At 36.9% G+C, this 15,537-nt stretch overlaps 1 protein-coding gene across 1 annotated transcript in view; it reads left to right on the forward strand.

Annotated features, from left to right (window-relative positions):
* Window positions 1-15,537, forward strand: part of LOC148951114 (alpha-tocopherol transfer protein-like) — a 105,498-nt gene that overhangs the window by 6,414 nt on the left and 83,547 nt on the right. Inside the window, exon 2 of the mRNA XM_089090644.1 lies at window positions 8,989-9,153. Coding sequence (XP_088946770.1) covers window positions 9,003-9,153 — 151 coding nt within the window. The 5' untranslated portion in view covers window positions 8,989-9,002. The remainder of the gene's footprint in view (window positions 1-8,988; window positions 9,154-15,537) is intronic.

The raw sequence follows: 15,537 nt of genomic DNA on the forward strand, positions 1-15,537 counted from the left end.
TTGTGTGCTCTTTGTGTGTCTTGAGACTGTTTGAGCCATTTTTGTCTTTGACGGTTTCTTTCGTCTGTTTTTGTCTCTTTGGGCTCTGTGTGTCCCTTTTGGGAGTTTAAATCTTTTTGGCCTGTATGTGTCTGTATGGGCGTTTTTTTTGTCTCTTTGGGCTGTGTTTGTTTCTTTGGGCTTTGTGTGTCTCTTCGGGCTGTGTGTGTCTCTTTGGCCTGTGTGTGTCTCTTTGGGCTGTTTGTCTCTTTGGTCAGTTTGAATCTTTTTGGTCTGTGTGTGTCTCTTTTGACTGTTTTTGTTTCGTTTTGGGCTTTGTGTGTATTTGTTGGATGTGTGCGTCTCTTTGGGTCATGTGCGTCTCTTTGAGCTGTATGTGTCTCTTTGGGCTGTGGGTGTCTCTTTGTGATGTGTGTCTCTTTAGGCTGTGTGTGTGTCTCGTTGATCTGTGTTTCTTTTTGGGGTGTTTGATTCTTTTTGGTCTTTAGATGTCTCTTTGGGAGGTGTTTGTCTCCTTGGGCTGTTTTGTGTCGTTTTATGATGTGAGTGTCTCTTTCGACTTTTTGTGTTTATTTGGACTGTGGGTGTCTCTTTGGGCTGTATGTTGATTGATAGAAGTATGTATTAGCGAAGTTATAGTGGAGGGCGAGTTGCTAGAGAAAAATCAAAGTTAATAAGGGTTTTTGACCGTAAACTTTTGTAAGATAATTATGGAAAATACAATTCGTCGGTTCATAGGTGAAACTTAAGTCCAGGTATGGATCGAAAAATAAACTATTTCTGTAGAATCTGAGCTAATAATGGGTTTTTGATCATAAACTCTAGTTTCCTATAAGAAAATTATGGAAAAATACAATTCTCTGGTTCAAATGGTGAAATTCTCCATTCTCTTCCATTCTCTGGTTCAAAATGTAGAAAAACCCGTGTGGGTGAGTTGAAATAAAAATTTTTTAACAGGAAATGACTGAAAAGTGTTTTGGGGGAGAGTGGCGCGCCACTCTAAGTGAACCTAGATCAACCCAACTTTTTGGATATCTCTCTCACTATGACTCTGTTTGTGTGTCGTGTCTGTGCGTGTGTCGTCTCAATGTGTGTGTCATCTTTGTGGGTGTGTCTTCTCTGTTTTTGTGTCTTCTAGTGTGGATGTTGTCTCTCTGTGTGTGTGTGTTGTCTCTATGTGTGTGTCGTCTCTATGTATCTGTGTGTGTGTGTGACGTCTCTTTGTGTGTGTGGTCTCTATGTGTGTTTGTCATTTCTGTGTGTGTGTCTGGGCAATGTGTGTCTCTTTGGGGGGTTTGAATCTTTTTGGTATGTATGTGTCTGTATGGGCGTTTTTGTCTCTTTGAGGGGGTTTTGTGTCTCTTTGGGGGTTTTTTGTATAATCGGAAAGTGTTTATGTATATTTATCCTGTGTGTTTCTATTTTGGTAGTGTATTTCTCTTTATGCTGTATGTCTCTTCGGGCAGTTTGAATCTTTATGGTCTGTGTGTGTGTCTCTTTTGGCTGTTTGTGTCGTTTTGGGCTTTGTGTCTCTCTGTAGGATGTGTGCGTCTCTTTGGGCCGTGTACGTCTCTTTGAGGTGTATGTGTCTCTTTTGAGCTGTGGGTGTCTTTTTGTGATGTGTGTCTCTTTAGTCTGTGTTTGTCTCGTTTGACTGTGCGTCTTTTTGGGGTGTATGAGTCTTTTTAGTCTGTCTGTGTCTCTTTGGGCTGTTTGTGTCTTTTAGGTCTGTGTTTGTCTCTTTGTGGTGTGTTTCTCTGTGTGCTGTCTGTGTCTCTTTGAGCTGTTTGTGTCTCTTGTGGCTGTGTGTGTCTCTTTGGGCTGTGTGTCTCTTTGGGCTGTTTGTGTCTTTTTTATGTGTTTGTGTGTCTCTTTGGGCTGTTTGAGTCTTTTTGGTCTGTGTTTGTCTCTTTGGGCTGTTTGTGTCTCTTTGGGCTGTGTCTATTTATAAGGGGTGTTTGATCATAAACTCTAGTTTCCTATAAGAAAATTACTGAGTGTTGAAAATGATTTCAAGACATTATTTTAGTTTTTTCACACACACAAAATCTTACACACACACAAAAACTTACACGCACACACAAAAAATTACGCTCACACATAAAAACTTACACACACACACACACAAAAAAAAAAAACTTACACACACACACACAAAAACTTACACCAACACAAAAAATAGCACACACTCAAAAAACTACACATACAAAGAAAAACATACACATACACAAAAACTTACAAACACAAAAAAACTTACACACACACAAAAACTTACACACAAAAAAAAAACTTACACACAGACAAAAAAAAAACTTAAACACACATAAAAACTTACACACACACAAAAAAAAAAAATTTACACACACAAAACAAACTTACACACACAAAAAAAACTTACACACACACACACAAATAACCAAAACCCAACCACACACTTCACACCAAAAAAACACGTCTCTGATTGTTGAAAGTGATATCATGACATTATTTTAGTTTTTTTTTTCTTGACCCAAACTATTTTTTTATCATGAGCCGTTTAGAGACCAATTTGATCAACTTGGAGAAAGTTCAAATAGAATCATTACTGATATTGATATTAGTGCGTAAAACTAAAAACCGACGAAAATATTTGGAACTTTTTTTTTTCTTATAGCCTTGAATTTGAAGACATTGTCGCCCTACATTATAGCTTTGCTAATACATTCTTTGGTCAATCAAGCCATTTCCACCAAAACACTTTTCAGTCCTTTTATGTTAAAAATTTTTTTTATTTAAACTCACTCACATGTGTTTTTCTACATTTGAACCAAAGAATGGATCTAAGTATCACATTTGATTGATCAACTTGGAGAAAGTTCAAATGGAATCGTTACTGATATGACATTAGAGCGTAGACTACAAACTTACAAAAATATCCAGAACTTTTTTTTTCTTATAGCCTTGACTTTGAAGACTTTGTCGCCCTCCACTATAACTTCGCTAATACATCCTTCTGCCAATCAAGCCATCTCCCCCAAAACACTTTTAAGTCATTTCCTGTTAAAATTTTTTTATTTCAACTCACCCACACGGGTTTTTCTACATTTTGAACCAGAGAATGGAACTAAGTTTCACATTTGAACGATAGAATTGTATTTTTCCATAATTTTCTTATAGGAAACTAGAGTTTATGATCAAAAATCCCTTATTAGCTCAGATTCTACAGAAATAGTTTATTTTTCGATCCATACCTGGACTTAAGTTTCACCTATGAACCGACGAATTGCATTTTCCATAATTTTCTTACAAAATTTTACGGTCAAAAACCCTTATTAACTTAAATTTTTCTCTAGCAACTCGCCCTACACTTTAACCTCACTAATACATACTTCTACCAATCATTACCCAGCCCAAAGAGACAATCACAATCTAAAGAAAAACAAGAAGTCGAAAGAGATATTCACAGCCCATACAAACACAAAACATCCTAAGGAGACACACATATCCCAAAGAGACATATACAGACCAAACAGACTCAAACACCCCAAAAAGAAACACAGTCCAACGAGACACACACACAGCCTAAAGAGACACACATCACAACGAGACACCCACAGCCCAAAGAGACACATACAGCTCAAAGAGACGCACATGGCCCAAAGAGACGCACACATCCAACAAAGACACACAAAGCCCAAAACGACACAAAAACAGTCAAAAGAGACACACACAGACCAAAAAGATTCTAACTGACCAAAGAGACACACAGCCTAAAGAGACACACACAAGCTAAAGAGACACACAGCCCGAAGAGACACACGAAGCCCAAAGAGACACACAAACAGCCCAAAGAGACAAAAAAAACGCTCATACAGACACATACAGGCCAAAAAGATTCAAACTCCCAAAAGAGACACACATAGCCCAAAGAGACACAAACAGACGAAAGAAACCGTAAAAAAGCAAAATCGTTCAAACAGTCCAAAGAGACACACATAGCCCAAAGAAACACACACAGCCCAAAGAGACACAAACAGATCAAAAAGATTCAAACTGCCCAAAGAGACACACAGCCTAAAGAGACACACAGCCTAAAGAGACACACACAGCCCAAAGACACACACGGGCTAAAGAGACACACACACAGCCTGAAGAGACACACAAAGCCCAAAGAGACACATACAGACCAAAAAGATTCAAACACCCCAAAGAGACACACATAGCTCAAAGAGACACACATGACTCCTAAGAGACACAAACAGCCAAAAGAAACACACACAGACAAAAATGACTCAAACAGCCCAAAGAGACATACATAGCCCAAAGAAACACAAACAGTCCAAAGAGAAACAAACAGCCCAAAGAGACAAACACCGACCAAAAAGACTCAAACAGCCGAAAGAGACACAAACAGATCAAAAAGACTCAAACAGCCCGAAGAGACACACAAAGCCTAAAGAGACACATACAGACCAAAAAGATTCAAACACCCCAAAGAGACACACAAAGCCTAAAGAGACACACATGACACCAAAGAGACACAAACAGTCAAAAGAAACAAACACAGACCAAAATGACTCAAACAGCCCAAAGAGACATACATAGCCCAAAGAAACACAAACAGCCTAAAGAGACACACATCACAAAGAGACACCCACAGCTCAAAGAGACACATACAGCTCAAAGAGACGTACACGGCCCAAAGAGACGCACACATCCTACAGAGAGACACAAAGCCAAAAACGTAAAAAACAGCCTAAAGACACACACACACAGACCATAAAGATTCAAACTGCCCAAAGAGACACACAGCCTAAAGAGACACACACAGCCCAAAGAGACACACACACAGGCTAAAGAGACACACACAGCCCAAAGAGACACACACACACAGCCCAAAGAGACAAAAAACGCCCATACAGACAACTACATACCAAAAAGATTCAAACACCCCAAAGAGACACACAGTGCCCAAAGAGACACACATGGCCTCTAAGAGACACAAACACCCAAAAGAAACACACACAGACAAAAATGACTCAAACAGTCCAAGATACACATACAGCTCAAAGAGATGCACTCGGCCCAAAGAGACGCACACATCCAACAGAGACACACAAAGCCCAAAACAACACAAAAAGCAAAAAGAGACACACACAGACTGAAAAGATTCAAACTGCCCAAAGAGACACACAGCCTAAAGAGACACACACAGCCCAAAGAGACACACACACAGGCTAAAGAGACACGCATCACCCTAAGAGCCACACAAAGCCCAAAGATACAAACACATCGGTTAAAGAGAAAAAACACGCCCATACAGACACATACAGAGAAAAAGATTCAAACGACCAAAAGAGACACACATAGCCCAAAGAGACACACACGGCCCCTAAGAGACACAGACAGCCAAAAGAAAGACACACAGACCGAAATGACTCAAACAGCCCAAAGAGACACACATAGCCCAAAGAAAAACAAACAGCCCAAAGAGACACAAACAGCCCAAAGAGACAAAAACAGCCCAAAAAGTCTCAAACAGCCTAAAGAGACACAAACAGATCAAAAAGACTCAAACAGTCCAACGAGACACACAGCCCAAAGAGTCGCACAAAGCCCAAAGAGACGCACACAGCCCAAAGAAACAAACACAGCCCAAAGATACAAACACAGACCAAAAAGACTCAAACAGCCCAAAGAGACATAAAAACAGACCAAAAAAGACTCAAACAGCCCTAAGAGACACACAGCCCAAAGAGACAAACACCGACCTAAAAGACTCAAATAGCCCAAAGAGACTCTTACAGACCAAAAAGACTCAGACACCCCAAAAAAGACACACAGTCCAACGAGACACACACAGCCTAAAGAGACACACATCACAAAGAGACATCCACAGCCCAAAGAGACACATACAGCTCAAAGAGACGTACACGGCCCAAAGAGATGTACACATCCAGCAGAGAGACACAAAGTCCAAAACGACACAAACTGCCCAAAGAGACACACAGCCTAAAGAGACACACACAGCCAAAAGAGACAAACACAGTCTAAAGAGACATACACACAGTTCGAAGATACACACAAAGCCCAAAGAGACCCAAACACAGCCCAAAGATTAAAAAAACGCCCATACAGACACATACATACCAAAAAGATTCAAACATCCCCAAAGAGACGCACATGGCCTCTAAGAGACACACATGGCCTCTAAGAGACACAAACAGCCAAAAGAAACACACACAGACCAAAATGACTCAAACAGCCCAAGAGACACATACAGCTCAAAGAGATGTACACGGCCCAAAGAGACGCACACATCAACCAGAGACACACAAAGCCCAAAACGACACAAACAGTCAAAAGAGACACACACAGATCAAAAAGAGTCAATCAGCACAAAGAGACACATATCCTAAAGAGACACACACATCCCAAAGAGAAACACACATAGGTTAAAGAGACACACACAGTCCGAAGAGACACACAAAGCCCAAAAAGACACACACACAGCCCAAAGATACAAAACACGCCCATACAGACACATACAGACCAAAAGATTCAAACGCCCCAAAGAGACACACATAGCCCAAAGAGACACACACGGTCCCTAAGAGACACAAACATCCAAAAGAAAGACACACAGATCAAAATGACACAAAACCTTTTCGCAAAAAACTCTCAAATACATTTATTTTTACGTAAAAATTTTCAAATTATCAACATTATAAGGATAGCATCTCAGTCCTTATTCTTTAATTGCCTGCGACGCTTTCTTAACAAACACAATTCAATCATACAAGTATATTTTTACAAAAAATACACGAATAGAGTTATTTTTGAGTAAAAATATTCAACTAAAAAAAATTCTATTTATAGCATCCCATTCCTCATACTTTAATTACCCGTTACGCTTTCTTAACCATCGGAAGTTTAATTTGGTTATTGAACTTAGAAGTAATTACCCTTTTCAAAAACATTAGTCGTTCTATTAATGAACCCGTGAAACGAAACCAGTCAGATTTCACTTGTCCTTCATAACACGTTATGCAAAGCTTCTATAGAATAACGTTGAAATTGCTACCTTGCCAAGTTTTTTAAAAAACCAACTAATCAACTTACCATATGGAGTAACCACCAACTCTCTCTAACCGACTGACCTCAATAAAAAATGAGTATCACATTAGAAAACCCGTTTGGTAGGACAAGTACCGTTCGTAGTAATAGGTGATTGACCCTGGCAAGTCAATGTACCGGTTAAACTGCACTGCAATCACTGCTAAAATATATAGATGCATTACTACTTCCGTGGTCTCCCATTGCCTTTCCTGTGCTCCTTAAAACAAAGTCCATCAAAATAATCCATATAAAGGGGGATAGAACACAACCCTGCTTAACTCCTGATTTAATACAAAACCAGCTGCTAACCTCATTTCCTACCTTAACCGCAGCGGTTTTATTCTCGTACATAGCACTAATGACTTTAATGTTTTTGTCTGGTATACCATACAAGGATAAAACCTTTACTAAAGCTCTTCTATCAACAGAATCGAACGCTTGCTCATAATCTATAAAAGTGAGGACCAAAGGTGTTTGAAAACTCAGGCATTCTCAATCATTAGCCTAAGAGTGAAAATTTGGTCAACACATCCTCTACCTTTTCTAAAACCGCACTGTTCTTCTCTTAAAACTTTGTCCACGGTATCTCTCAGTCTAAGAAGTATCATATTACTTAGTAATTTACTACCTACGGAGACCAGACTAATGCCTCGATAATTACCACACTCACTTTTATCACCTTTCTTATAAAGTGGTTTAATTAAGGTTTCCCTAAAATCGTTGGGTACTTCCTTTTTCCCTATCAGCACCTGGAGCCTTATTATTTTTTAATCCTTTTAGTACTGTTGCTAATTTGTTAATCCCATCCCTATCTCCGCGGGTCTATTTTTTTCTCTGTGCTCTGTGAGAGCTATTGAAATGTTATTTCTTTTTTCATTTTCCTTTATTGTTAAGGAAGAGAAAACTGGTTGCCTCTCTGTCTCCTTTGTATAAAATTTATGTATAACGTTTTTGCTGAATAAAATCAAGTTCAAGAATACAGATTAGAGCTATGATTTGCAAAGACATGGAAGTCCAAATTTAAAACATAGCAAGTAAGTTTTATCAAAAAGCGTTAAATTTTTATCGAATTTAGTATACGAAAGGTTTTGAAATGATAATTAAAAAACAAGGTCACATTCAAAATGTTTACGTCCCAAAAGTACAGTATCACAATATCAACATATCACAAATAACATTCAGTTTCGACCAAAGTTTGTATTCCGGGAGTTTTTGAGCTTGAGGATAACAAGAATAATATTGTAATATAAAAGCCTAGAATTAAAACTCGATATATACACATTACCTAAATTTATTTTAACCATTATTTTTAATTTACACTTTATGTACAAGGATTTTTCAGCTTGTTTATTAGAAAGTGACTATTGGAATGTGGATATCAAAAATATAATGATGGCGACTAGACACCTCATAAACAGTTTTTGATACATCCATAATTGATTTGAAGTTATTTATGAGCTCGCCTATTATTTGTTTTTTTTTTTCAAATGCTCATTGTTCCATAAATGTTGCATTTTCACGAACAGAGGGACTAATTGGATTTTGAAGTCTCTATTCAAAAAATATAAGGAGAGATTTTTATATCAGTGTCCCTAAACATAGGGACACTGATCTAGGCACTGACACTTTTCCATAAAGGAAAATTTTCAGAAGGTTTGAGCAAACCTTGAAATCCAAATTTTTCAAGATTGTCTACTGGAAATCTGTAAGAGATAAAAAATATTTGATTCCAAGTTTTGAAGAGATAACTCCATATTCTATATTAAAAATCACTGATAACAATAAACAAATAGACAAAAACTACAAACAAAGCACAATAATGAATTCAGTAGTGCTATTCGCAGCTATAGTTTGCAGCTATGTTACCAAAACCAACATATCTTTTTTTAGGCAAGCTGTAAAACATGGGCGATACAAGATATGTTTGTAAATTATCACCCGAGCTTCAAAAGTTGGCAAAAGAACATTTGAACGAAAATGAAGAGAGAAGGGCTAACGACATTGCTGCTCTTCGTGAATGGGTGAAAAAGCAGCCACATCTTGTCTGCAAAAACGGTAAACTGTTTTTTGTCCTCCCCAATGTATATTTTAAGCAATTACTCTATTGTCCCTTCTTTTTTGGAGTAAAAGATACTTTTTCAGATGAATTTGCTAGTATTTGAGATTTGCCCAAACACAATAAAATTTCTATCTAAATATAGTAAAAAAATGAATAAACCAAAGACGGTTGTTTTTGCAAAAGTTGAAATATATTTGGTAGTTCAAAAATGAAAATCAACTACTTTTTGCACTTACTCTAATTACATCATATGTAATTTTTATATAGACCTACTTTACACCTCCCAGCTTAAATTATGGAGCCTATAAACATGATTGCCACTCATCTAAGAAACAAATCAATGGCAGGCGCAGCGGTGCCAAGGATCTTCAAAAAATTCCACCCATGACACTTCGTAATGCTTCCGCCGGTCTTTGACACGCACAAACGTGTCTAAGATACGAGTCTCCACTTCCATGATTTTCTGCAATTTGTGATTTTAGATTCCATGCTTTTCAGAATAAAGTTTGTTGCAATTAATTGCCATAACTTATTAAGCAGGCGCAACTATTGTGCTCCGCGTAATGCAGTTTGAACACCAAAACGAATTTCTGACAAAAAAAACTTCCAACCCCATAAGTAGAGATGCCTTATTGACTCGTGTCACGCACCCCTGCTGCCACCTACACACTTTTTTTTACATAATTTATGTCTGTTTGTTGTCAGTGAGAATGAAAAAACAGGAATTTTCTCACTTTTATGGATGTTTTTATGGATGGTTATGTTTGTTGGTCAATTTATTTGATGTTTTTCATGGATGTCAACAACAATTCATGGCTGTTTTTATGGTTTCTGTCAGTGAGAATGAAAAAACAGGAATTTTGTCACATTTATGGATGTCAACAGCAATTTATGTATGTTGGATGGTTATGTGTGTTGGTCAATTTATTTGATGTTTTTCATGGATGTCAACAGCAATTCATGTCTGTTTTATGGTTTTTGTCAGTGAGAATGGAAAAACAGGAACTTTCTCACTTTCATGGATGTCAACAGCAATTTATGTATGTTTTATGGTTTTTGTCAGTGAGAATGGAAAAACAGTATTTTTCCCACTTTGCTGTCAGTCATTAATCAAATTGTTTCCGGACAAAGTTTAGTAATGTCTGACAGGTACTGCTCCAGGAATAGATCCAAGTCATTAATGTCTTTGCCTCGGAAACAATTCTACTGGTCGAACTACAAAAGATATTCACAACCAAACGCCATGGAAACAATTCTCTAAGAAACATCTTAGCGATGATTAGCTTTAGCGCGGGAATCAGGTTTCATAGTAATTTAAAATGTGACAGAGCAAAGATGCCAAAAAAAACAAGAGGCACACTCTGAAATATCGTTTGGGGGTTATTTGGGCAGAAATGTTCTCAGACGTCTTATGGAATTATTTTGGCGAAACAGTAAGCGAAATTTTAAAAGATGATTTTAGAAGAGGATTTTAGAATAAGATTTTAAGGTGAAACTCTGTGGTCATTATAATACACAAGTTGTATTTGAACAGTGTCGTGAGGTCCCCTACCCCAACCCCAAAGGGCTTCGGTACCCCCAACCAAACCCCCAAAGAACCCCCCGGTCCTCATAGGTCCCCCAACCACCCAAAGGACCACCCGACCCTCAAGGGCCCCCCATACCCTCAAAGGCCCTCCCCGGTCCCCGTCTTTCGTTGATGTGCGTTGTCAGAAACCTATGATTTGGGGTGTATGGGTTGCTATTTTATACTTTTCTGAGTTGGATTTCTTAGTCTTTCATAGGTATGTGTTGTCTGAAACCTATGATTTGGGATTGATTGTTTGCTATTTTTGACTTTTCTGAGCTGGATTTCTTAACCTTTCATAGGTATGTGTTGTCAGAAACTTATGGTTTGGGATGTGTAGTTTGATAGTTGGACTTTTCGGAGCTAGAATTCTTAGTGAATCAAAGACATTTGCTGTCTGAGAATTATAGTTTAGGATGAACAGTTTGTTATTTCAGGCTTTTATGAGCTAGATTTTTTACTATTTAGTTGGCGAAAGTAGTCTGAAACTTTTGATTTGAAATCTTTAAATTTTTATTTCGGTCTTTTCTGATCTAAATTTCTTTGTCTTTTGTTGGTACGTGTTGTCTGAAACTTTTGATTTGGGATGGGTGGTTTGCTATTTATGACTTGTTTGAGCTGGCCCCGTCTTTCATTGATATGTGTTGTCTGAAACTTATGATTTGGGATATGTAAATTACTATTTCGAAATTTTCTGAGCTAGATTTCTTAGTCGTCTATTGGTGTGTGTTGTTTGACACCTATGATTCGGGATGGGTGGATTGCACTTTTGGACTTTTCTGAACTGGATTTCTGAGCCGTTCATAGGTGTGTGTTGTCTGAAACTTATGATTTGGGATGGTTAATTGCTACTTCCGGCTTTTGTTAGCAAGGTATCTTAGCCTTTCATAGGTGTGTGTTGTCAGAAAATTATGATTTGGGATGTGTAGTTTGCTATTTGGACTTTTCAGAGCTAGGATTCTTAGTCCCTCATAGGTGTTTGTTGTCTGAGACCTATAGCTTGGGAGGAGTAGTTTGCTATTTCAAGCTTTTATGAGCTAGGTTTCTTAGCCTTTCATAGGTGTGTGTTGACTGAAACTTATGATTTGGGATATGTAAATTACTATTTCGGACTTTTCTGAGTTGGATTTCTTAGTCTTTCATAGGTATTTGTTGTCTGAAACCTATGATTTGGGATGTGTTGGAATATTTCAGTAGCGTTTTTTTATGGTTTACCCTGTCAGAGTTACATTCGTTTGATTTTTCAAACTTCATTTTGCATTTCCTTCGTCGAAATGCAAGAGTTGGAATATTTCAGTAGTGTTTTGTCGTGGTTTACCTTGTCACAGTTACATTCTCTTGATTTTTCAAAGTTCATTTTGAATTTCTTTCATTGAAATGCAAGAGTTGGATTATTTCAGTAGTGTTTTGTAGTGGTTTACCTTGTCAAAGTTACATTCTCTTGATTTTTCAAAGTTCATTTTGAATTTCTTTCGTTGAAATGCAAGAATTGGAATATTTCAGTAGTGTTTTGTGGTGGTGTACCGTGTCACAGTTACATTCTCTTGATTTTTCAAAGTTCCTTTTGAATTTCTTTCATTGAAATGCAAGAGTTGGAATATTTCTGTAGTGTTTTTTCGTGGTTTAACATGTCACAGTTATATTCCCTTGATTTTTCAAAGTTCATTTTGAATTTCTTTCGTTGAAATGCAAGAGTTGGAATATTTCAGTAGTGTCTTGTCGTGGTTAACCATGTCATAGTTACATTCTCTCGATTTTTCAAAGTTCATTTTGAATGTCCTTCGTTGAAATGCAAGAGCTGGAATATTTCAGTAGAGTTTTGTTGTGGTTTACCTTATCACAGTTACATTCTCTTGATTTTTCAAAGTTCCTTTTGCATTTCTTTCATTGAAATTCAAGAGTTGGAATATTTCAGTAGTGTTATGATGTGGTTTACCTTGTCAGAGTTACATTTTCTTGATTTTTCAAAGTTCATTTTGGATTTCTTTCGTTGAAATGCAAGAGCTGGAATATTTCAGTAGTGTTTTGTCATGGTTTACCTTGTCACAGTTACATTTTTTTGATTTTTCAAAGTTCATTTTGAATTTCTTTCATTGAAATGCAAGAGTTGGATTATTTCAGTAGCGTTTTGTTGTGGTTTACCTTGTCACGGTTACATTCTCTTGATTTTTCAAAGTTCATTTTGAATTTCTTTCATTGAAATGCAAAAGTTGGAATATTCCAGTAGCGTTTTGTTGTGGTTTACCTTTTCACACTTACATTCTCTTGATTTTTCAAAGTTCATTTTTAATTTCTTTCGTTGAAATGCAAGAGTTGGAATATTTCAGTAAAGTTTTGTCATATTTTACCTTGTCACAGTTACATTTTCTTGATTTTTCAAAGTTCATTTTGTGTTTCTTTCATTGAAATGCAAGAGTTGGAATATTTCAGTAGTGTTTTGTCGTGGTTTACCTTGTCACAGTTACATTTTCTTGATTTTTCAAAGTTCAGTTTGAATTTCTTTCGTTGAAATGCAAGTTCATTTTGGATTTATCTCGTTGAAATGCAAGAGTTGAATTATTTCAGTAATGTTTTGTCGTGGTTTACCTTGTCACAGTTACATTCGCTTGATTTTTCAAAGTTCATTTTGAATTTCTTTCGTTGAAATGCAAGAGCTGGAATATTTCAGTAGTCTTTTGTTGTTGTTTACCTTGTAACGTTTACATTCTCTTGATTTTTCACAGTTTATTTTTAATTTCTCTCACTAATATTCATAAGTTGAAATGATTCAGTAATGTTTTTTAGTGGTTTACACTGTAATAGTTACATTATCGTTATTTTTTATTTTTAATTTTTAATTTATTTCATTTAAAATAAAGAATTGGAATATTTCATTCGTGTTTTGTCGTGGTTTAACATGTCAAGCTTACAGTTTCTTTATTTTTCAGAGTTCATTTCTGATTTATTTAATTTAAATTCAAGAGTTGGACTATTTCAGTAGCGTTTTGTTGAGGTTTACCTCGTTACGGTAAAATTCTCTTGATTTTTCAAAGTTCATTTTGAATTTCCTTCGTTGAAATGCAAGAGTTGAAATATTTCAGTAGTGTTTTGTCGTGGTTTACATTGTCACAGTTACATTCTCATGATTTATCAATGTTCATTTTGAATTTCTTTCGTTGAAATGCAAGAGTTGGATTATTTCATTAGTGTATTGTCAGAGTTTTCCTTGTCAAAGTTACACTTTCTAAACTTTTCAAAGTTCGTTTTGGATTTCTTTCGTTGAAATGCAAGAGTTGGAATATTTCAGTAGTGTTTTGTTGTGGTTTACCTTGTGACAGTTACATTTCCTTAATTTGTGAAAGTTCATTTTGAATTTCTTTCGTTGAAATGCGAGAGTTGGAATATTTCAGTAGTGTTTTGTCGTGGTTTACCATGTCACAGTTACATTCCCTTGATTTTTCAAAGTTCATTTTGGATTTCTTTCGTTGAAATGCAAGAGTTGGAATATTTCAGTGGATTTCTTTCGTTGAAATGCAAGAGTTGGAATATTTCAATAGTGTTTTGTTGTGGTTCACCTTGTCACAGTTACATTCTTTTGATTTTTAAAAGCTCATTTTGGATTTCTTTCATTGAAATGCAAGTTGGATTATTTCAGTAGTGTTTGTCGTGGTTTACCTTGTCACAGTTACATTCTCTTGATTTTTCAAAGTTCATTTTGAATTTCTTTCATGGGGCTAATCACCCCCAATCTCTTTTGACTCTTAAAAAGTGAACAAGAACTTTCAATTTTCAGTCAAATGAGACCTCTCCAAAGTTTATACGAGCATCCCTTCCATAAGAAATAATGGGAAGTATTCGAAGAATCCTTAAATTACAACTCTTGCCCTGAGGTCTGCGGGGGAGTTGTCATCATCAAAGACCTAATTTCCAGAACTTAAAACTACGTTAATAAAATGGCTGTCTCAAAATTTTGATTGGATGAGTTTGGGGAAAAGGTGGGCGTGAGAGGGGGGCTAGTTGCCCTCCAATAACTTTCAAATATTAAAAAGGGCACTAGCCCTTTGAATTTCCAATCGAATGAGCCTTTTTTGAAGTTTCTACGACACCGCCTTCTATAAAAACCTTATATGCCCCCAGGGCATAAATTAAACATATTAAATTATACATATTTTCTATCTGGAAATCAACTACGCTGAACAAAATGGCTATCTCAAAATTTTGATTGGATGTGTTTGGGGGAATGATGGGCGTGAGGAGGGGGGAGGGGGCTAGTTACATTCCGATCACTTTCGACTATTTAAAAGGGCACTAGCCCTTTAATTTTCGATTGAATGAGCCTGTTTTGAAGTTTCTACGACAACGCCTTCTGTAAAAACCTTATATGCCCCCAGGGCATAATTTAAAACCCTTGCTCTGAGGGTTGGGGGGGGGGGAGTGTCCTCATCAAAAATATATTTTCTATCTGGAAATCAGCTACACTGAACAAAATGGCTATCTTAAAATTTTGATTGGATGTGTTTGGGGGAATGATGGGCGTTAGGGGGGGGGGGGTAGTTGCCCTCCAATCACTTTCGACAATTAAAAAGGGCACTAGAACTCTCGATTTCCAATCGAATGACGTCCCTTTGAAGTTTCTACGACGACCCCTTCCATATGAAGTGCCTCTGGAAAAAAAATAAATAATAAAACATTGGAGCCGTATAGCCTTTACTATAGGCAACGCTACAGCGTATCCTCTGATAAAAATTAATTTCACTCACGAATAAAACTGGTTTTGAGAAGGCTTGGGTGTTATCAGCCCTACTCATGTTAAGTTTTGCTTGTTTTGAGTTTG

Source organism: Artemia sp. Qi Xiang Cuo, chromosome 6, assembly GCF_049724085.1.
Source record: "Artemia sp. Qi Xiang Cuo chromosome 6, ASM4972408v1, whole genome shotgun sequence".
NCBI classification, from domain to species: Eukaryota; Metazoa; Arthropoda; class Branchiopoda; order Anostraca; family Artemiidae; genus Artemia; species Artemia sp. Qi Xiang Cuo.